Genomic DNA, 23188 nt, shown 5'->3' on the forward strand with positions numbered 1-23188 from the left:
ATCCAACTGACATCATGTGTGGAGATATAATGTGTCAGAAGTTTGATGAAATCATTTTGAGAAGAGAAGGAAGTCAATGAACATGAATAAAAAAAACAAAGAAAAATAAGTTGGCAAGTACATGGAATGAATGGAGACAGAAAATTCATGTAGTAGTTATCAGTCAGTATGATATTTCTGCACTTTGGAATTTGGATGCCCAAGGCTCAGAGGCAGGATTGAAAAGTGTGCTTTCACGAGCACATCAACTGGTTCTGTATATCCAGTTATCCACTAATGTTATCTACAAAAACATTACTGATTTAACTTAATTCCAAACAACATCTTTACATAAAAGTGACAACAATAAGTTAAAAATCAAGATTAACTTGGTAAAGGTACAAACGTATGATAAAACTGTATGACTTCACGATCACACCAATTGGTAGCTAGACATACTCAATAAGATTAGTGCCCCCCAGTGCGCCACCATCCCCCAATACTTGATTAGGCCTTGCGTAGGAGATTTTGTTTTTATGATGATACCACCAAAGTGGTGCTGTAATCCAAACACAATTCCAACAAAGAGGCTTCCCTCTAAATGAATTCCCAAAACATTCATATGTTAAGCTGTAGAGACCCCAAGCTCCAAAGTCGAACTCCCGTTCGCGAGGAACTATCCAATGAGTAGAATTATTAAACCGTTGATCATTGGTAAAACATATGCAATTACGCACATTTACACCCAGCTCTTTAGGTGTAAAACATCTCGATCCAAAACGGTTCATAAATAAAACACGATCGCCCAAACTCTCTAGTTTTAACCATGCCATTTTGCAGACATCCAGCTTAAAAACCTCAAACGCAAGAGTATGAAGACCTCTTTCGGACTTATATACACGAGAAACAAGTAAAACCTCTCCACGAGACTCCACCAAATAATACAGGGTAGCAGTACCCAGACGCTTCTTTTTAGGAGGGATCCCGACCTTGTGAAAATGAGGCTTGAGTTCAAAAGTCGATTTTTTATCATTTGATACGACACTAGAAGCTTTGATGGCAACAATGTTGCAACCCGAGGTCAGAATGTAGAAATAACCATTGCAGAAAACACCATCAAGGAGATTAAAGATAGCATAATCAAGTTTAAGTAAGATCCACTCTTGACTTCCCATGATCCAAAATGAAAGGCACAACCCTCTAATCGGAAGAAGCATAACAACACAGTCCTCGTCCGTAGGAGACGACGAGAGGACTGCCTTGTAGTAAATAATATCCACCGGAGGAAGATTAATTCCAACTCTTGTAAAAGGATTAAACAAATATATCCAGAGATAATCAGATCTTGTTTGGGCAGTAATCAACCAATCGTGTAGAGAGCCCCACAAGTAATATCCTCTAACCTCAGGCATATCTAGCTCCCATACTCTGTTCTCTAGAACACTGAAACAGCCTCTTGTATTGGTATCAGAATTGGCACAAAACATAAGCCATGGAACTCCATACTTGTTGTCGAGTTGCCTGCTGTGTACGAAACAGTGTCTCCACCACTTACAAACCCAACCAAAGCAAAGCTGGTCAAGCACTGGCACACGTTCTAAAATCTCTTCAAGCAGTGCCAGTGGAAGTGTACTCCAATCACGAACACCATCACTATCGTCCTCTCCTTTTCGTTTTACACGCCTGTGCCATCCAGGCGTCTGCTTTCTTCTTCTTTGATACACCGTAAGTGAAGTTGCTTCATTCCACTCTTTCTTGTAAGAGGTGGCAAAAGGATAAGGAGATTGAACAGGGTTCACCATTTGTGATTTTTATACTCACCAACTCACACAACCAGGCAAGCTATATACCAAATCCTCCACCTCAATCTACAAAACAAGATCGAAGCAATAAAAACAAAATTGAACTCTGCTGGTTGTTATAGTTACACCACTTGCGTCATGTTATATTTTCATAGTAATTATGTTTATCCTATCAAAGTGGAAACAAATAAAAGTTAAAATTTGTCCTCTGAATCAAAATATGAACACTTAACTTGAAATGCGTTTCTACTTTGAATTTAGAGAGCTTTTAATTTATATAGAAACCCAAACTCAATTTAAAATTAGAAGTTATTTAACACATGAGTAATAAAGGATGGTTCTGTAAAGAAGTAAACAATTCTATATATAGACGCCGATATTCTGTTTTTAAATATTCTTTCATTCATAATCACATATTCACATCACATTATATAGAAATTTTGGGAAAGGGATTCTAATTTGAACTTGGACTTCTAAATGATTTGATATTTTCGGAATTATGATTATCCTGCTGAAAATGGAAATATCGGGAGAATCAGATTTCGAAAATACATAGGTTATGCTCTTGGGCTTCCAACTTCCAAGGCACCATGTAAGAGAAGATACGTAGGGGGGAGGGGAGCCGGAGATCATTGATATATGTTTGGTTAGTTATTGATGTTTATGTCTCAAGTTCATGCGAAGGTGCAGACACACATAAGGTTTACGGAGGCACATTATGATTATGTGGCGGCATATAGGAAGAACATTATGTTACATATATAGTCCTACTGCTTTGGCAATAATTGGCAATTGGCATTCCATGTAAGTTCAGCAAATTGTTTCCTTTAACGTTTTGCACTTTTTGTGTTTAATATTCTGGCCGGTAATATTATAGTAGAAATGATTAAGACTTTACCTTGTAACTTCTGAACTCTTTAATCAGCCTATCATATTTTATAAGAAGTAACAGGAGAATATCTTCATGAGGTCTGAACTCACCTTGACATCCACGAGATAGGTTTCCTTCAAACCTTGTACAAGAACCACTTTCAATGCCTGTTGTACAGCCTGTGTTGCAATGATAGCCATCCGCAGCGCGAGTGTCTATAATAATTCCAAGGACATTGCAACAAGCAACTACCAATTTGTTTGAGCTTCTCAAAAACATATATGTAGGGCTCTTTGGAAACGAAGTTATTTTCTGTCGTCTATGAGAGTAATCATCACCAGTTGTGTTTGAATGTTCAGTCTATATGAATAGAGTAGAGTTGATGCGTACTTCTCCTTGCAGGATCTCTACGAGTTGAAGATATAATTTTGAAGAAACATCCCTCTCCTATTCCAAATGCATAGCTAATTTTAATGCCACATATATCTACCAGCACAGCCAGGAAATGGAGAACTGTGCTTGCGTGATGCAGATATAAAATATAAATGAGTGTTTCTACAGCAACTCACACTTTTGAACCGAATTTGTGAACACACTGACGTGGCAAGCAGAGAGACTTTGATTTTCAGTACTTCTTTGACCAATACACACACACCCCCTGCCTGATGAGTGCCACGTCAGTGTGTTCACAAATTCGGTTCAAAAGATTCGGTTGCTATAGAATGTTGGAATATAAATTTACTGCTGCTATTATTCTGAGTAACAAGTGTCGAGATAATGAATGTCAGAGGCATACTTGGATCTCCAACTCTTATGTTTTGGTGACACGGGTTATATCATATTTTAAACAGTACGGACACCGGTTTTATAAGAGCATTCCAATACAAACAATTTTTTTTTCACCTCTATGCACGATTATTTTCCCTCTTTATTATTTTTCTGGTAAAAAACAAGAAAATGTTGCCCAATACAAAGGTGACTTTAAATTTTGGACGGAATGTTTAATTCCATCTGAATGTAAAAATAGAAAAAACAGCCGAACGGAATGAAACATATCGTTTGGAAAAAAAAAAAAAAAAAAAAAAAAAAACGAAAAAATGAAACATTCGTCTGAAAAAAAAACTGAAAAAAATATAAAAAAAACACGAGATGGAATAAAACATTCCGTCCGAAGCTCACAACTCAATGAAAATCTCAATAGCAAGTGCTACCCTCGTTGTGACTTAATTACAAATTACCGACTTTGTTACTTTTGCATTCAGACGGAATCAAACATTTCGTCCGAGGTTTAAAATCATATCTGCATTGGACAACATTTTCTTGTTTTTCACCAAAAAGATAACAAAGAGAGGAAATAGTCCTACATGGAGGTGAAAAAAAGTTGTTTGTATTGGGAATGCTCTTACAAGTCACTGACTTTGTCACCTTTGCATTAGGCAAGAATTTTTTGGTATTCAAATGTGAAAACTCTCAATTTCCCTTTATAGTAATTTGAATTGGAAATGCTCTAACGATTATCACAAAACTGAATTATTATAATATCAGTAACCAAGTATCAAATGGGTTATTTTCATATATATTTTTTTGGTGATACTTGTGTTATTTTTTCTTCATATCTTAGACTTAAGAATTTGGATGAATGAAGAATAATATTATTAAAACAGTTCAAATATGAACTCCTATCACTTACTTGACCCTCAACTTCGCTCATGCCCTATGCTTGTGAAGCAAAGCGGCTATAGTGAACAGTTGATTTATTTTATTTTATTTTCATGGGCCCATTGACAATTCGACGCCAACCGTTTTGCAGTATAAACACACGGAGACACGGAGTCCTTAAGTTTTGAGTTTCGACTGGCATAGCACGATATTTCGAAGGCATTTAGGATATTTGCAAGCTCGTGGGTTAGACGGTTAAGATTTGCTCTTTGCATTTAGGATATTTCGGTACAGGAATAGAATAATTCGAGAATTATTGGGTGATTTGGGTTAGACGTATTTAAGACTTTTGACTCTTTGTTTTTACACTTGTGTTAGCAATTCGGGATGTGGTTTTGCCAAAATTCGTGTACCTGGGTGAATGGGAATCAAGAAGAAAATGAGATCGATGTATCGGTAGAATTATTGGGTGATTTAAAAACAGGGTATATATATGGTCAAATATGGAACCAACAAACTAAAATAAACTTTTTAAATGGATACCAAACATCCAATAGAGAATTTGTATTTTACTTGAATGTAATGGTCAAATGGATGAAATTGTTAGTTGCTCCTTTCCCCTCATTCCAACCCCCATTCTTTGTATGTTTTTGTTGGATAATGAATTTAAGTTGAAGACAAGGATTACTTTTTTAATGAATGTTACCAGGACCCCTCTTGAATGTGGTATATTTGTTAGTTTTTGGTTAAACATATATTAATAAAATAGTTAACAAAAAAAACAAAACTTCCTTCATAATTCAATTTTTTAAAACAAATTAAAATGCATTAACCAAACATGTTGTGGTTTTGTACAAAACAAACAAAAAAAAAAACCATGTTCAGGAAAGTAAAAAAAGATGGTTGTGTGTATGTATGAATGACAATTAGTTTTGTTGATGAACTACCACCACCAAAAGGCAAAAACTGTTAGTGAACCAAAATCAATTTACGATATTTCACATACAAAAAATAATTATCGACATTGAAAAAAAAAAAATAATTGCAAAATATATTCCAACCCCTCATTCTTTTTGGTAGATTCTTTTTCCCGGTGCAAGCGATTGTGGTTTAATATTTTCAAAATTTACCCCTCTTGACATGGTAAAATTTTCAACCCAATTAAAAAATGTTTTAGTTCAAATGAATCAAAAAGTTAGATCCATAATGAATTCGAATCAAATCAAAATAAACATATATTAATAAAAAGTTAACAAAAACAAACAAAAAAAATAATTCAACAAACAAAAAATGAATCAAACAAACATGGACTTGAATCAATTTCGATTTGAATTTGAACAAATTCAAAAACAAATGAAAAATCCTAGTTTTATTAATGAAAAATTGACGTTTCCTTTTGCTTTTGGTTTTTCCAATTTTTTGTTTTTAGTTCAAATGAATGACTTATAATGGTATAATTGATATTTTCAACATGGACTTGTCCTTTTGAATGATTAAAAACCAAAACCAGTTTTATTAGTGATTATGACGTCTAACTTGTCCTAACCAATGATTTGTAAATCCGGCTGGTTTTATCAGTGATAAAAACTGGAATTAGGGCCTTTTGGCTTATTTCTTGTTTAAAAAAACAGTATATATGGTCAAATATTCGGTCAAAAATTTGCAATACGGCAATTATGCGGTGTTTAATTAATACGCGATTTAAACGTTTAGTTGCAAAAATTCGGAAGTAAAAAATTCGTGATATTATGTTAGTAAATATTTAATAATAATTGTCATTCTTTACAACATAACAAACATATCTAAACAATTTAGCTACAAAAATATTGAAACTAATTGAATGGTCCACATAGGTACTTTTATTTATTTGTTCTTGGATTGAAATTACCGTTCAAATTTCAAAATACACACACACCATGACATGACAATTTAAATATTGCCCAAAAAGTATAAAACAAAATTTTGGATTAATTTATCACTAAAAATGTAAGAGTGAGGGACTTAAAGTAAGAGTGAAGACATAAAGTACATAAAAAATAACAAAAACGCAACCGAATTTTCATTAATTTTTTTTTTAGCCAAATTTTTGAAAAAGAATTTTTGAAAAATTCAAAGCAAAATCCGTATTATTCGTTTTAAGGCGAAAATTCGCAAATTATTGCGAATCTTTCAAACATTCAGAAATATTATACGTTTTGCCCTTCAAAAATTCGATTCACAAAGGCTTGAGTATTCACTTGATCCTCATTTTTAAATAACTCTCTCAAATTCTTAGAAAAGAACCCCCAAGCTAAAACTGTAAATGGTGAAGAAATTTAGGCATCTTGAGACATTCATGAAATTGGGTCGATTTGATGTTGGATCAAGATACCAGAATTGGAAAGATATTTCTCCATTTCAATTATGGTATCTTGATCCACCTGTGTCAAAAACTTTCATTGGTATTTTTTCTTTTTCTTTTTCATTTTCATTTTCATTTTGAACGGGTAACACTTTATCATCGATTTGCGAACCAATTAAAGAATTGTTGATGGAATTGATGTTAGTTTCAGCATCAAATCGGCCCAATTTCATGAATGTCTCAAGATACCCAAGATTCAGATGAGGAGAGTTGTGAGGAGCATAAAATTTTGGTTTTCGAAGAAGCTGAAATCATTCTGTCTTTGAGGGGTAGTAAGAGAGTCAGATTCTGCAAGAAAATATTAAATACTTTATTGTGTGGTGGTGGGATTAAAAAAAAACGATATTATCTCCCTATTACTCTCAAAAGAGTCAAAGAAGATATAGAGTTGTATAGAAAGGAGTTGAATAAGTCAAATACGGTTGAAGGAGTGTTGAATAATTTAAAAAGATGTAGACCAGATTATGATGATAGATGGACGAAGAAGAGTCTAGCAAAATTAAATTTAGAAATGATTGAAGATGAGATGTATAGTTGGTTGATGATAATGAAATTGTTCAAGTCTACCATTGCGGCCCTTGAGTACATGTAACGGAGCGCACCCGTGTTAATCTTGAAGATCACTTATCTGGTATAGTTTCTCATGTATCTTAGTTGGTGGTTGAGATAGTCCATGTGTGAATTTATGTTGATTTTCTTGATGTGGATTAAAGTAATTAAGTTCAGTTAATGGTTTTTAAGTGCAAAACTCCATATTAGTAAAAGATGGTATAGTGGCATAGTAGTGCTGCCTACATTAACAAAATAAAGTATATTTAGGGACGGAGCTAGGATTATGTGTACATCCCTACACCACCAAAAAAAATATATACAATTTTTTATTTTTTTTATTTTTGTGAAAAAGGTATAAACAATAAAGATAAACAAAATTATATATTTATTTCAATTTACAAAACTAGAGTGCATTGACTACTAAAAATTTAATATGGACTGATTAAGTTAACTATTTAAACACTTAATATATTAATTGATATTACTATGTCTATATCTACCTAATCTAGTCCAAAAGTCTACAACAATTCAACAAATTGTTAACTTACTATAATGTTATAAGTCATATAACTCTACTATAATGTGGAGAAAACTATAAAAAATTAACATTGAAAGTAAAAAATTACCTTGTTTTGTTTTGTTTTTTTTTTTTAAGTAGAAATTTTATTGATAATAATAACAAGTTTTATAAATAATTAGGACAAGCGTGTAAACTGTGGTCACAAGTCCTTTTTGTTTTTTGTTTTTTGTTTTTGTTTTTGGTTTTTGGTTTTTTTTTTGGTGCTTGGGTTAGAGTATCGATATACAGGGTGGAGGCCTTCATTTGTAGCCGTACGTCTAAGAAATCTAAAATTTCTGCAACGTTAAATGATGACATGATTTAAAGATGAAGTTCTCTATATCCATCTGAAATATATGCATGTACTCTTTAGTAAATATTAAGTCATAGCATCAATCAAAACAAAGAATTTTGATTTAAAGATTACCTGCTGTTATACGAACTCTAAATAAACTCTACCATGAAAAATAATGAATTAGAAGCTGATTTTTTGTGGAGACGTTAGTCCCACAATATAAATCATCCTTAGAAAAAATCAGCACATTTGAAGATGTCTAAACATATCAAAATTTGCTTGCAATGTTATAAAATTATCCAACGTTCTAGATTTTTCAAATTTCAAAACAACTTTTTACAAGGTTAAACATTTCCGTTTGGGCTGAGTTTATTTGGAGTTCATATAACGAGCTCGGAAAGATTATGTTTCTAAGATATTCATTTGGCAATGAAAATATAGACAAATTACAAGATTGAATCTGCTGGTTTCTTCTTACTATGCAGGGTGTAAACCAAGATCAGGTGAACATTAATCTTGTTGATACGTGTTTATCTTACGAAACACATTTGATGATTTTAGTTAGCAATACAACCTACAGACTATTCCTACTGATAAGCAATACCGGTGCTCGTATTGAACTAGTGAAATCCATGCAAGGATACCAAAGTCTAAAGTAGCAATTAGTGTACACACGATTATATGTATTCTTTACAGTACGTAGTTTCACTACTTTTCTGTAAGTTCGTTTCTTTTAGCTTTCAGGTTGAAAGAACTCTTCGAATATTAAGTTACTCGCCATTTGTCACCAAGACTCGTATTGTTTCATAAGATGCTTATACACACATTAAGCAAAACTTGGACAGTATATGTTGGTGCTCACTTTATGTTGCATCATGCGAAAAAGACGACATAGTGTTGAACTGTTGAAATGCACCATTTGTCTCTCTTTCTCTGTCTCTGCTCTTAGAATAGTCAAATACCTTGTAAATTAGTCCAAGGACTTTGCCAAGAATGCCATAAGCCTCTCAAAGTTGGACTCATCACAAGGTAGAACAATGCTACTCTGACTATCGAATCCATATTCTTCAGCTGCTTTATCTAGCAATTGTTGAAAGAGAGAGTTTTTTAGATAAAACATGGGAACTACATACCTCCTCATATCACTTCCTACATACACAACAAAATGACCTTTTGGAGCTTTTTTCCTTCTGAACTCAGTTTCCAGTTTCTTTGGCATGTTTGTACTCTTTAGACTACGGACTTCAGTCCAAACACAGAAGGTGACATTTATATAGAGAATAACTTGTCAATCAAACTATCTGTGCTGAAAGGGATATGGATATGGACACATACGTTTAGCTGTTTATAGGTAGAGTTGGGAAGTGTGCCAAGACATCCATTAGACCATTATGAAGATAAGGTAAAACGAGAAATGGGTGCTGAGAGCAACTGGAGGAAATGGGGAAAACAATTTATTTGCAGTCCATACCTGAGGAGCCACTTTTCAACTTCAAGCTTTAGAATATATCGAATTGTTTTCCCTACTACTAGAAAAACGTTTTTCAGTACAATAATGTTGCTAACAAATCTAAACTCCGGCTCTCCTATTATCTATGTACAAAAATCTATGATACATCTTCTCTTATCAACTAAAAAGAGGGCAAAAGAAAAGGTAATACTGGTTCTAAATTCTGAAATTTACCTAGTCTCTTTAGAGTTAAGATGTTATGTATGTCCAATTTTTGCAACCCCACCCCTTGGTGTACTTGCATAAGAATAGCTGTCTAAATGACTAGCTGTTCAGGTGACTCTAAGATCGAAAGGAAAAGAAAAACGGACAAGATTTTCTCAAACGCTGTTATCAGAATGTCATCACTCGTTAATTAATTTTAAATTTTCCTCGTTTTTTTTTTCGGACTGTCTAAGGATGGGTGGATGAGCATGCATAAATTCTATTGAGACAGAAAAACATGATATATCATATATGAAGCAAATGTTTCCTCATTATTGAGAAATGGCCAAAGTGGTGGACACCCAACAAACGTGTAGTTCTGAAGTCCTCAAAGTCTGACTGTTTGACGTGCACTTGGATCTTGACTGATTTGCATTGAATGGTAATATAGAGCTACAGACTACTTGGTACTGCTGGAGCCTGGAGTGCTCGGCGGCTGGGGGATATATGTAGTTAGTTGGGCAGTTAGCTGCATATGGTGTCAGTGTTTTCTACACACTCAAATTGAATAGCATATAACGTCCTTCCATTCGTCATTCCCCTTCTGACTTCTGAGTCATGGGCACGGCAAAAGGTAGGTACTAGCAAATGCCTAACAGTTGGAGGCGCCTAGGAGCCTATGACTTCTCTTATAGTCTGATATTTGTTTCATGCCAATATTCACCTATAATACTCAATACCACACCTGATTTTTGGTTTACAGCGAGAAGAAATATTTAAGGCAAAAGATGATGAAGCGTTCACAAACGTTTTATAAACTCAAACATCTTGCACAAAATTATTACTAGGTAGTAATTGTTTATATGGCGCACGGTTTAGAATTAACGAAAGCACTGCATAAAGAATGATACTGGCCGAACGAAGAAAAAGCAAAAAATGATTACTACTGGTTCAGTTACATTACTTTAGTCGGTGACACATCATAACATCATTCACAAGATTTCACAGATAAAGGATGTAACTACTGCAATAAAATTATAATATCATAGTTTACAAATTCCAACCCCGCCCAACAAAAAATTTCTTCCATTAGCTACTTTGACTCCGACGGGAAAACTGAGAGATGCGTGTGCTATAAAGCAAAAAGTCATTTCCTGTCCCAAAGAGCGGGGATTGTGTCATCATCACCTCTGTGCACAACAAACTAAGCTATTCATCATCCTTGTAATCTGGATTCTTTTTCAAAATGACAAAGCCTTCAAGAATTGGTGTAAGAGGAATGTATCTGCACAAAAAAGATGTACAGTTATGCTGCAGAAATCACCAACATCAACATATTGAAAGGAACAAGAGGACTAAATAAGATTTACTTTTCGGTAGTTAATTCTGCTCTTTCACCAGCTGCCAAGAGAACTGGCGTGGAGTGTGTTTGAAATCCAGTGATGCTCTTTGGCCTACCAGCTTGGCCAACAACATCAACAGCTTGGCCCACTCTAACAGGCACTGATAAAGGTTTAAGATCCTCATCTACGGTCATCAACATCCTAGGCTGCAATATATCAAAAGACAAGATACAAACTTCAGAGAAAATGACAGAGCACACAACAAGATGACAATAAAATCATAAAAGAAAACAAGATCAAGTTGAGACAGGACCTGCATTGCCAAAACAACGAAATAGAGAACGTAATGGTATTTCCCGAGGATTATGTTTTTCATGTCCAGACAGGCATGCAGCAAAGTGATGATTCCAGCAAGTGCCGTCCTTTGGAAGGGGATGAAACCAAAAAGAGGTCAGGCACTTTTGCAAGTGTTGATTTAGCTGTATGTAAGTTTAGCACTTTAACATCCTAAAGTACACTACAACTGCTCATTATATTTCCAGATGAAGTTAACTAAGGTGAAACTGTGGAAGTAGGACACACAAGTATGGAAATGGATTGCAACAGATGGTTTTCCATGCAAGATATGAATACTTACGGAGACAACAAGAATCGCTCAGAATGGTACGGAGCCAGAGTTAGTAAGCCCTTCCCTAGATGTACAAGACCTTGAGCAATCCGTACCTATACATACAAGATAACAAGAAGCAGTCAAATAATTAAAACAGCCAAAAAGTAAAATAAATGAACAAACTAATAGAGTTTAAACTAGCATCATACACAAAAGAGGAGACTAGCTTCTTTGTAGTAATAACTAGAGAGGTTGCGAAGCATGCCAGCAATTCGAGCATTGTTGGTACCAGCGCCAATTAAACCCAGTGAGATGATTGCCGCCTGCAAAATCAACTCTATAGTCAATATTAAATCATTATAAGGTCACAACATGGATGGCGTTTTATGCTACAATAGAACAAACCATGGCTACATCTGAATCTGAGTCATGGCTGAGTCTGCTGAGGGTGTCCATGACATTGACCTGATCCAGCACCCATTTAACATGTTAGCAAACCAGAAAACATAAAAAGAGAACACAAAGGAGTAAAAAACCACATGTTTCTCTACTATAACTAGAAGTTTGTCCGAGTTAATTTTTTTTTTTAAATGTAAGAAGTGCTTCGAATATTGAACACCAAGTTGAAATTTTCAAATAACATAGTAGTAACAACCTTGATCAATTTCTCAACTCAAGCAATGTAGTCCTGTTTTTATAGCTCACCCCAGGCCTCGCAAGGGTGTGCAAGAGAGGGAATGCCTATACCCAGTCTCATTGGTTGTCATGTAATTTCCGTTATCAAGTTATCGATGGAATGTCATAATAATAAAACTAAATAAAAAAGAAACAAAACAAAAAATCTGAAAAACAGCCTTAAATGTTAGTCGAAGCAAAATCATTAAAACCACCTTTGGGTTGGATATGCAAAGTAGTCCAAGAGCCAAAGGAACAGCTCGACGAATATTATGCTCTCCATACTGCAACAGATGCTCCAGTGAACGTATCGCCATCTCAAGACCCAGTTCCTCAGCCATAGCAACCATAGCAATCCCAAGCACAGCAGGCCCCTGATGGGTCTCACCCTTATCCTTCTCCAGATGTTGTGCACAGTGTCCAAGAAGATTCTGCACCTGTTTGGATAAAGAAATGTATCTTGTTAACAAGACTAATGGTAATCTTTAATAAATACTTGGTTAAACAAGAAGGTATACCTTTAAAACATTGCCAGTTCCAGCATATGCACAAGACAAAAGAGTCATATCACAATATTTCCTAATCTTCTCATTAAATGTCTTCGAAACTTCAGCAGTGGCTTCCACCCTTTCCTGACAGCAACAAAAGTTACGGTGTAAGTGCTCGTAAAAACACCTCGCAGTTCCTAATATTTATGTTATATCTTGAGTACATTTTGCACGAAAAAACATGAAGGACAAACTGAGGCAGAGAGACTTACGATAGAACTATTGAAGCGAAAAAAATTTAATTAGTTACCTGCTTCCCAAGGTAAAGAAGGCCCAGGCCCAGAGGTAAAAACCTAATGAGCGGCTCAACCAATTCAGCCTCACTCCGGTCCATTAACGAGAAAATAATCGACTGTGCAACCTCTTCGTTGCAGGAGCCCACATATACCAAGCCCAATGAGATTGCAGTAAATGCAATTACGTCTAGTGGTGCTTTGGGGTCGTTAAGAATGGGTGACAACTTCTCGCGTATCTGTAAATACATTTGTAGTCAGTATAACAGGAAAGAGTTAAGCACATGATATTTATCACAAGGAAGGGCAAGAATTACACATTAGAAGTTATGATAATTGCTCTTCCAAGTAGATCTACCATGCTCATCTAATTAAATGGCACATCCCAAATTGTGAAATTTCCTCATAGTAGCTTACCTGCTCATTCTGGGACCCAGCGTATGCAAGACCCAGTCCCATAATGGCTCCAATACGGACGGTTGAATCGTCTCTATCTATATACTCAGCAAGAAGTGCCAATGCCTAAAAGATGAGATTCAAAGGTCAAAACAACTACATAAGAATAAGAAAAAAAGGTGTCACAAAATATTTTAATGAATATAAGCAGCAGTGAAGTACTAACAGGATCACAATCATTGTTGACACTGCAGTTGACGATGCCAACTCCTAGTAATGCACCCGCAATAATGTGGTTGTCATTGCTGTGGAAGTACTTGTCAATTTGTGCAAGACCAGAGTCAACATCCCATAACAAAATCATACCCTACAATCACAAGTATAAACATTTATTAATTTTTTTCGATTAAAAACACAATGATAGGCGAACTAATTGGTGATGAAGCAACATACAAGACTTGCTGCAGCACTAGCTTTCCCATGTTCCTTGTTCTTGAAAAGCCAGCTTCCTGCAGAGCCACCACTTGAAGAATCGGAAGGCACCGTCATCAACTTATCCTGCAAGGAAAAGAGTCAGTAAAATGTCTAGGTAACATTATATTGCCATTCTACTGAGGTCATATCTTACCTGACCAAAACCTGCATTCACAAATGCATTAACAAAAGTTGCTGCCAAGTTTTGTCTGGCTGAATCAACACTAGCACCAGCACTTGCCCTTCCATCAATCAAGTGCACCTAACAAACAAGACCACCAACAAAAAACAATAAATCTCTGACAAACGACATGAATTTAGATTACGGTTTAACTTAGAACTCTTCTTCTAAGAGATTTGGTAATTAGTTTGGAAGAGAAAGATGAGAATGTAAAACCAACTGCAAAATGATTTTTTCTAATAGATCTGAAAAGGATTAATAGTTCCATTCTTTAGAAACCAATACCTTATAAATATCTTCAGGGGATTTAGGTTCCATGACTTCAATATCGCGAGCAAGGTTAAGATAGCCTTCACTCAATTTAGCATTGTTAATAATTTCTTGCATTACCTCCCTCTCATCATAATCCGCAACCATAGCTTCATCAAGCACAAAATCAACACCCTGGACCACAAACAAGTGTAAGCCAATACACAACCGAAAACATCCTATAAAATACAAACTACTAATAAGTGTCCGCTGATGTCATTAAAATGTATGTCTCTACAAAATTAACCAGCTAGAAGGAATATCAGAGGTCCTGGACTATAAACATGTGTAAACCTACAAGACATGATCAATAAATTTTCTAGCAATGTTTATAAACAGCAGAAGCTTAGTCCACCTTTTGGAATAATATTTGTTAGTTGAACATTTTGTCATACCATTTCTTCAGAATGATATTTATTAGTATTTCAGCATATTGAGGCCAGCACCTAGCAGAAATATAGTATTTCAAATGCAGTCTTAACTGTGAAGTATTAGCAATAAGTCAACAACAGAGTTAAAACTTACATGTCGAGCAAGAATATAGCAAAACTGCTTCTTCTGTAGCAAATCATCAGTTAAGGTAAACAAATCCTTCACATACTGTCAAAAAGAAACATAGAAATGTAAGTACCATAAATGACTGCAAAAAGACATCAGACGATAATTTACCCAAATGGCAAACCATGCACCTGTAGATTATCTAGGAAGAGAGCAATCCTGAGCGCACTTGGATACTCTTTGAACCTGAGATAAATTGTATGTGCTATGTCCAGGACTAACATGTCATCTGGACCAGGAAGGTAGCTGCAATATTATATAAATTGGAATTAAAAACTACGCAGGTAATAGATAGCGAGACAAGGAAAGTGAAATCATGCAGTACAGTCCATGTGCTCGTGGTTTACACCCAAAACTGACATCAAGCAGTACAATCCTTGTGGTCATGGTTTACAGCTAAATCACTAGGTTTTAGCTCCAAAATAGCATGCCATCGCGACGAGGAGAAGATTTACATCTATAAGTATCAATTAGGAAACCATCTTCCCAAAGCCATTATGTGGGTTATTTTGGAATGAAGAAACCATAATACTTGTAATACTTTCAATGGTAATGAAGTTGCATTTTTATCGATCAATCAGAATAAATAAATAATAATAATAAATAAAAATAATGGGTGGTTTCATGGAATTCACATCATGACGAATGTTTTATATTTGTCACTTCTCAGTACTCTTGTATCAGATTCAGATGCAAAAGGCTGTTACATCTTTCACCAAAGCCTCATAAAGGTATCATACGCACGTTCCGGTACGGCTAATGTGCATAAACATAGAGAGCTTCAAGTGCCAAAAAGTTTCAGACAAATCAAAAAAATTATGAAGAAAGCTAACCTCGCAGAACTAGTAAGGTACAAGCATGTCCGCTTGTAATTGGTTCTATCAACATGCTTAGCTAACAAATCAAGATCTTCAACCTAGGACCAGTTTAAGATAAATGAGTTCCTCTCACAACAACCGCAAAAACAATAATAATGGGTTAGGAAGGATGTGGAGCAGACCTCCATAAGAAGATCAACAGCCTCAGGCTCTGCATTGTGCTGCAGCATTATAAACAAAATATAAGTATGGAATTATAATAACTAAGCTTCTATGTTGATGGGCCAAAGAACGCATGATTACATCAACATATAATAAATCAAGGAAACTGTGTTAGACATTCAAAAACCTTGAAAGCCTATATATGAATTAGGAGCCACACCTTCATATGAAAAGATATGATTTGTTTCACAAGTCCCATCAGGTCCTCTATTTCTGCCTCTCCATTCTGCTGCTAGAAAGAAAGATGAGTAGAAGGAAAGAGTTAGTAACATGAACTTTTCCATTGGAAATGAAGAGAATCCGTACATAATTATATATCTATTCATGTGTAAGATGGGTGTAAATTCCATGGAAACCATTTAAAAAAAATAGAATGACCCAACTAATAGGCTTCAAATAGATGAAATCATTACATCACATAGAGCGTGAGTAACAAATATATTATGTCCTCTACATCCTAACAAATTTCTTCCTAATTCGACATTAACAAAAGAATCATTCTTCATAAACTGACAACTAACCTGTCTCTTAGCATATTCCTGTGAGATTTCCCCTGCAAGATTCCTGATTATCATTTAAGAGAAATTAGGAGAAAGTGAGTAAAATAGAACTGAAACATTCTTTAGCACTGAAAAACGGTTATAAGAGTAGAAGTTTATCATTAATAGAAATGGATTACACAAAGATTAAAACCTTCCAGTTGAAAGATAATTACCTGACGTACTCATGACCCCATGAACCGATATCCCCTTCTGAACCCAACAGCCTGTACTTGAGGCTCTCCTGCAAAAGTCAACAAAACTAAAGAGCTCAACATTCGCTATAAGAAGACCGTGAAATGAACAGGGAAATAGATTCCATACTTACTCAGGGATACACATCATATAATAATACAACATGAAGTGACCCAAACCACTAAACTTAAAAAAGGACTTACTTATACGCAAGAAAATTATACTATATATATATATAAGAGAGAGCTAAACGCAATGATGGTAAGCTGATAATGATTAATGATCTAGTACGACTGCCATGTTACATTCGTTAAGCGTTAAACAAGAAACTTAAAAGACTTTAAACCGAGAAGAAGAAAATGTACCCTTTCTCCTTCTGCAGACATGGTCAAGGCCAAAACCGAGAGTATGTCTCCGAGATATTTCTACAATAAGAGAACAAATTAAATCAGATAATAATAAGCTAAAACACTTTCCAACAAGTAAGAAAATAAGAAACTCATCTGACTTGTTACCTTCTCCTCTGAATCTCCCATTGTCTCGTAAAACGATTTCAAGATACCATAATGTGGACGTAGAAACTTAAGCGGTTTGGGAACAGATGTCATGGAGCTTGTTGATGTCCGAATCTCATCCCTATAGAGAACATATTTTCAAAATGAGATTCCGGACTTTACAATATAAAATGCTGCATAATTTGCATATTATGACTACTACACTCTGAACCCAACCGGAACACACAGTCACCCTACTACCACAGCTGAGCAAGATCTTATAAATGTAGTAACTTAACTTTCACACCCAGTAAACATAACTTGTAAAATTTTCAAACTAACAAAAACAAATTTCTGGGTAACTACCTCATGCTTTCAAGAGCAATTTTCTGGATACCAGGATTAGAATCCTGAACTCTCTCAACATAAAGTTCCAATTTTTGCTTCAATGCCAAATCCTCATCAGACTACATATTCAAACAAAATATATATATTAAAGGCAGTAAAAAAAAAAAAAAAAAAAAAAAAAAAATAGTTGAAGGTTTTACCAAGTCGTCATCTTTATTATTATTCTTGTCATCTTTCTTCTTGGGGTCTTTAGCTGGTGCTTTAACAGAAGAAACATCTCTCTTCTCTTCATTACTTGGATCTATCGCCATCTGATTATTAAAAGGAGACGACTGTAAAAACACCAGCAGCTTCTAGTACACAGCTTAAATTTGCAAACTTATTGTTTTTTTTTTTTTTAAGAAATTTGATTCAATCGCGAAAACTTGTGTAGAAGAAGAAGGTATCGACAGAGAGTAAAGGGAAGGAGTTTGTTTATAAAAGAGTCTTTTTTTTCTTCTTCGTCAAGATTTGGGTGGACTCTACTTTTGGGCCCATTATAGGATTGAGCCCAACTATTAAGTTCACCACAAGTGATATGTTCACCGCCCATCACAAACTGGTGAACTGAATAAAACAAACAAACCATTTTTCTTCTCTCCCACGCCAAAATAGTAGAAGAAAAATCATAAAAACTCCTGTGCTCACTCTCTCCCCGGCCTCTCTCTCACTTGTAGAGTGCATTTGATACTATGTTGGCATTTTTCCAGTCTTCATTGAATTCATTGGGTACAACTTACCTTGCAAAAAAACAAAAGAGAAACATCTCCATTACAAGTTTGCAAATTGCAACGGTAAGGCTAATTGCCTCACACTTCGTTTACATGATTCATTTTTGCTCTCATTAGTTTTTCTTCTCAGTGATGAATATTATAAACTCGATTTTATAGGTTCATAACTCTTCTTCCACTCGGTGCATTACAATTTTTTTTTTACAATTTCTAAATTCAAAAGTGCTAAGAACATAGTTCTTTTTTCACCAACTTTATGAAGTGTTGTGTAGTCGAACATTTCAGTTGACTATTTCGTAATGGTTGCCATATGTAAGTAGGCCAATGTACTTCACCTGGTTAGTACTTCAAACCATAGCTAGTAAATTCGTGGACGGCAAAAGTTCGGTACGTTAATTATTCGCCTAAGATTTAAAATTTTCAACAATAATACTTTTAAATATTCGGTCCAATAAAACGCTAACGGTAAAAATATGATATCGTGTTTTAAAGCGGGTATAATCTGAATATATTTCTTTAAAATTGCTATATATTTTACATTTAAAATTTTGATATATAAGTATATAACGTTTTTATTTTTATTTTTACAATTTTATTCATGAAAAAATAATACAAATGTCATTTTATTCGCCAAACCTTATAATTCGTGAATAATTCACGAATAATTCGGCAATTATAAGCCCGACCCAACCAATTTCGCGAATTAAACCGTATCATTCAAAAATTCGCCGAATTATTCGTTTTATTCGCCAAACCTTATAATTCTTGAATAATTCAGCGAATTACTAGCTATGCTTCAAACCACCACTTACCAACCTGCACTAGATCCAAACTATACTGAGTACCCAAACTTCAGAAAGGGGCAGAGACAGGACAAACTTCAAATGTTCACTTCACATTATTCTTCACATACAAGGTAAACAACACCAAATACCCACTTCCCATGCACGGAGTTGGTCTGGATTCATCATCAAAACAAATTTCTCTCTCTCCCTCCTCTCTCCCAAGTCGATCAATAACAATGACAACAAAATAAAAATTGCTAACTTTATTTCAGTGACAACATTGTTACTAAACATTGATTGAAACATCTAAAAAGTGCAAAAAAGAAACTAGTGAAAGTGATCATCACTTGTCTAATACTATATGTTTTTTGGTTATTGGCATGATTCCGTCAAATGCCGCAAACCGAGCTTTGAAACGTGTCCTCCATGCTATTGCACAATCTTGCGCATAGTTCTTCCAAGTAGCAAAGATTGGAGGAAGTGGACAATTTGGCTTCAAAAGAGCATGCATAAAATGGCACTTGTTAACGTAAGCAACGACAATGACAGTAGGTGCAGTTTTTGGGGGCGGTGGAGATTTCAACGGGAGACAAGTATACCAACCATCTTGAGAGAGGAGAACAATTCGCGGCATTATAACAAGAAGCAACCAGAGGACCAGCATAGGCCATATTCATCCAGTTCTCAAAGTCATATGGACTCTTATCACAGTCTATCATATCATAAGCTCTTTTGTACTCTTTTTCATTCTCAAAAATAATTGTATAAAATTGTTTGTTGGCTACCAATTCGAGACGCAAATCATCACATACTTGTTTCCAATTCCCATGTCCCAACCCAAGTCCTAGCGTCCACAGCTCTATAACCACAATTACCATCCGGGCTAACGTCTAGAACATCTGCAATCAAGGCTTTGATTTCATCTTGAAATGATGAAATGAAGTTCATGGCAGAAGTAGATTGCATTGAAGGGCCAATTTTAGCACAAGTCATGTCACACCCCGAATTTCGACAGAATTCAGGAAAAACAATATTTGTTCCCGACTCTTCGATTTTCGAGGTGTGATGCACTCTCAACTCCCAAAAATCCATAATCAGTTTAAATATGCGGATAATTAAAAACCAATAAAATTTTAAGATAAACAAAAGTCATCTTCATTACCGAAATTCACAAATCTGATTAAGTTACAAATCTCCTTTCAACCCTCTTTAGTTATAATTACAACTGGAAATATAAAACAACATTGTCTTCACTAAAATCTATTACACCTTAAGGGAAAACAAAGCATATTATGAATGCAACGCTAACGCAAATCACAAGTAGCAACCAACCTTCTTCAACATTAATCATGCAAAGACTTATCAATTATGTTTATTTAATGAACACACCCGATAAGCAAACATGCAAATCGGGTCAGCATTATAAACAATGCTGGTGTGAGTAGCCCTAAAATACAACATATACTTATACATATATTTACACAATAAATAAGACAGTTAGTTCCTCCACCGAGACGCCTTAACCTCCAACGAATAATACAACATCCTTAAGTACAATAATTTAGGCAGGTAGTTCCTCCACTGAGGCGCCTTAACTTCTCACTAACCACACAACAAACCATACTCATAATGAATAAGGCCAGTAGTTCCTCCATTGAGGCGCCTTAGGTTCTAACTAAACCAATAACCAGCCAAGTATATTCTATACTTACCGCATTTCATGCTCAATTACAAAGTGGGTCGTCTCTGCACAAGTAATTAGTTTGACCCACCCTTTTGCAAAACCACATACAATCATATATTTAAAGATATATCATTTACCAATATATTACCATAATTATATTATTTAAGGCTTTCTTTGAGTGTCCCTAAAATCACGTCGTATCTATGTCTTACCTAGTTTCTCTGACTACTATAATCGCTACCCAACGCCGAACATGTACATCCACATGTCTCCCCTCACATAATGAACCACTCCGTGCGTAGCTACCCTAAGCGGGATATCGCATACCAGGTAACCCTCACACGAAAGCCATTATGTGAGTACTGCCACTATTCGGCATAAAAATATCGCGCGTCTTATTCTAATTTTGAGAACGGAATGATCAAGCCACTATTCGACTACGCCAGAAGGGCCATTCAGATTCACTGAAACATCAGAAGGGCCAATCATATCACATACGCCCATCACAAGGGCCAAATCACATGAGTTGTGGTAGTTAGGTTCTAGGATTTTCGTTACGTAATTTATTCAGGTATCATACATTCATGTCTCATAATAATTCTTATTCTATCTCATGTCAGTATACTTAATTGTACTGAAACTCAACGTTTCTTGTTATAATAAAATCCACATTATCACGTGCCAATACTATTCATTGCACGATATCCAAGCATCTCTATATCAAAACTCAAATATATTTTTATTTCCCGTACCAATCATATATTGCACTACCCCATATGGAATATCTCTAGCCTTCGTAAATACTACAATTCATTTAAGTAGCAACTTATAATAGTAATCAATCATGTAATGTATTCATTCAATATATTTATGTTAACTCAATTCATCATCAAAGCCCAATACTAAAGTCCATAAATCTAAGTCCGTATATAATTTAATTATCATAAAAACGTATATAAGAATTCCCATCTTGTTACGTGTCAATATATTATATGTTTTACATACTACTCACGTCAAATCTTAATTAGATAATGACAAACCAATTTATACAGACTTTCGCAATATTCTATCATTGGACTTGTCCATATAATTTACAACATAAAACGTAGCACAATTAAACAGTAAAAAGTCCACGCTCAAAGCCCAAAACCACCCAAAAGTCCAAATATTTAAAGACCCCATTGGATCTATTTTAAGTCTTATGGACTGCCCCAAACAATATTAGAAACTAGCCCCAAACAATTAAGTGATTCGGCCCAAAGAAAGCTAATTGAAAATGGCCCAAACCACTAACTAACTTAGTCCGGCCCAAGACGAAAATCTAAACCCAAAAACTGAAACCGGCCCAAACCAAATAGATTTCGGCCCAAGGCCCATGAACCAAACAGTCGACTCCCTCACCTCACCAGCTCCAGCGCCAGCAGCCTCTTCCACCACCAGCCACCACCGTATTCTCCTCTGTACCACCCCCTCATCCCAGCGGTTGGACTCCTCCCGAAAAATCCAACTTGCCGATACCACCCGATTGAAATTCCAGTACCCTTCCAAAATCTGCGTTTTGACGCCATTAATGGACCTTCGAGCTTCAACAGCACCTCCCCACTTTCCAGCACTCAATCCCTCGCTACAACCAACCATACCACAACAAAACAATAATCCGGACGATTTCTTGCGAGGCCATTAACGCCCTCTCAAGCTCCAACAACACACCCTAATTTCCATCCCGACGTCCCCCGACATCAACCAAATCAAAATAAAATCAACCCACACAACAACAGTATAGCAGTTTCAAACCATATACAGGACAAATGTTGGTTTGGCTCGGGCCCAAAAATTAGGCCCACGTATCCCAAATCCAATTCAATAAATTTTAAATAAATAAATAAATTAATTTAAATACGGGCGTTACAATACTCTTTCAATTTTGGCTTGTTAGGTGCACTTGGCGATGGAACAAGCATTGAACTAGTGGACGCAACCTCGGGTGTTCCGAGTACATGTTCAAAATATGAAGGATATCGTTTTGTTGAAGACTCGGCCTGTGATACCTTCTTTTGCGTGCTACCTTTCGGTCGACCTCTTGTTTTTATCTTTTCTTTAGGCTCAACCAACCAAGAAGCTTATGGATGCGTAATTTCTTTAAGTTTCTTCAATAGGTATTCCTTGTAACTATCGTCACCATTTTCAAAGCGTTTGACAATGCTTACAATTGCAGGGTGCAAGTCAAGATCCCC

The 23188-nt window shown here is 35.5% G+C and overlaps 2 protein-coding genes across 3 annotated transcripts; both read right to left on the reverse strand.

Annotated features, from left to right (window-relative positions):
• Positions 1-256: 256 nt before the first annotated feature.
• Positions 257-3064, reverse strand: LOC147490933 (F-box protein At3g56470-like). The gene is made up of 2 exons (XM_086566208.1): positions 2763-3064; positions 257-1847 (listed from the first exon to the last, which is right to left on the reverse strand). The coding sequence occupies exon 2, from the start codon at positions 1779-1781 to the stop codon at positions 429-431; it is 1353 nt and encodes a 450-aa protein (XP_086422334.1). The 5' UTR covers positions 1782-1847; positions 2763-3064; the 3' UTR covers positions 257-428.
• A 7628-nt stretch (positions 3065-10692) lies between these two features.
• On the reverse strand, positions 10693-18168 carry LOC147490934 (26S proteasome non-ATPase regulatory subunit 2 homolog A-like). Of its 2 annotated transcripts, none has more exons than XM_086563973.1 (25): positions 17916-18168; positions 17734-17834; positions 17389-17509; positions 17239-17298; positions 16855-16922; positions 16661-16703; positions 16300-16368; positions 16100-16138; positions 15933-16015; positions 15231-15345; positions 15067-15141; positions 14518-14676; positions 14206-14313; positions 14031-14135; positions 13804-13944; positions 13599-13703; positions 13199-13420; positions 12919-13032; positions 12616-12837; positions 12131-12190; positions 11935-12048; positions 11753-11838; positions 11429-11537; positions 11143-11321; positions 10693-11057 (listed from the first exon to the last, which is right to left on the reverse strand). In XM_086563973.1, exons 1-25 carry the CDS (start codon positions 18024-18026, stop codon positions 10982-10984), a joined length of 2685 nt encoding a protein of 894 aa, XP_086420099.1. In that variant the 5' UTR covers positions 18027-18168; the 3' UTR covers positions 10693-10981. The 2 variants fall into 2 exon arrangements, with proteins under 2 accessions (XP_086420099.1, XP_086420098.1); XM_086563972.1 differs by having other exon boundaries at positions 16300-16371.
• Positions 18169-23188: the final 5020 nt, after the last annotated feature.

This window comes from Coptis chinensis, chromosome 6 (assembly GCF_015680905.1).
Source record: "Coptis chinensis isolate HL-2020 chromosome 6, ASM1568090v1, whole genome shotgun sequence".
Classification (NCBI taxonomy): Eukaryota; Viridiplantae; Streptophyta; class Magnoliopsida; order Ranunculales; family Ranunculaceae; genus Coptis; species Coptis chinensis.

Excerpts from the sequence above, each read along its gene's own strand:
- LOC147490933 (XM_086566208.1), bottom strand. The coding sequence starts at position 1,781 with ATGGTGAACCCTGTTCAATCTCCTTATCCTTTTGCCACCTCTTACAAG.
- LOC147490934 (XM_086563972.1), bottom strand. The coding sequence starts at position 18,026 with ATGGCGATAGATCCAAGTAATGAAGAGAAGAGAGATGTTTCTTCTGTT. Across the intron at positions 17,510-17,733 it reads ATTGCTCTTGAAAGCATGAG|GGATGAGATTCGGACATCAA; the intron begins GTAGTTACCCAG and ends TGTTCTCTATAG. Across the intron at positions 16,016-16,099 it reads CTGTTGATCTTCTTATGGAG|GTTGAAGATCTTGATTTGTT; the intron begins GTCTGCTCCACA and ends AACTGGTCCTAG.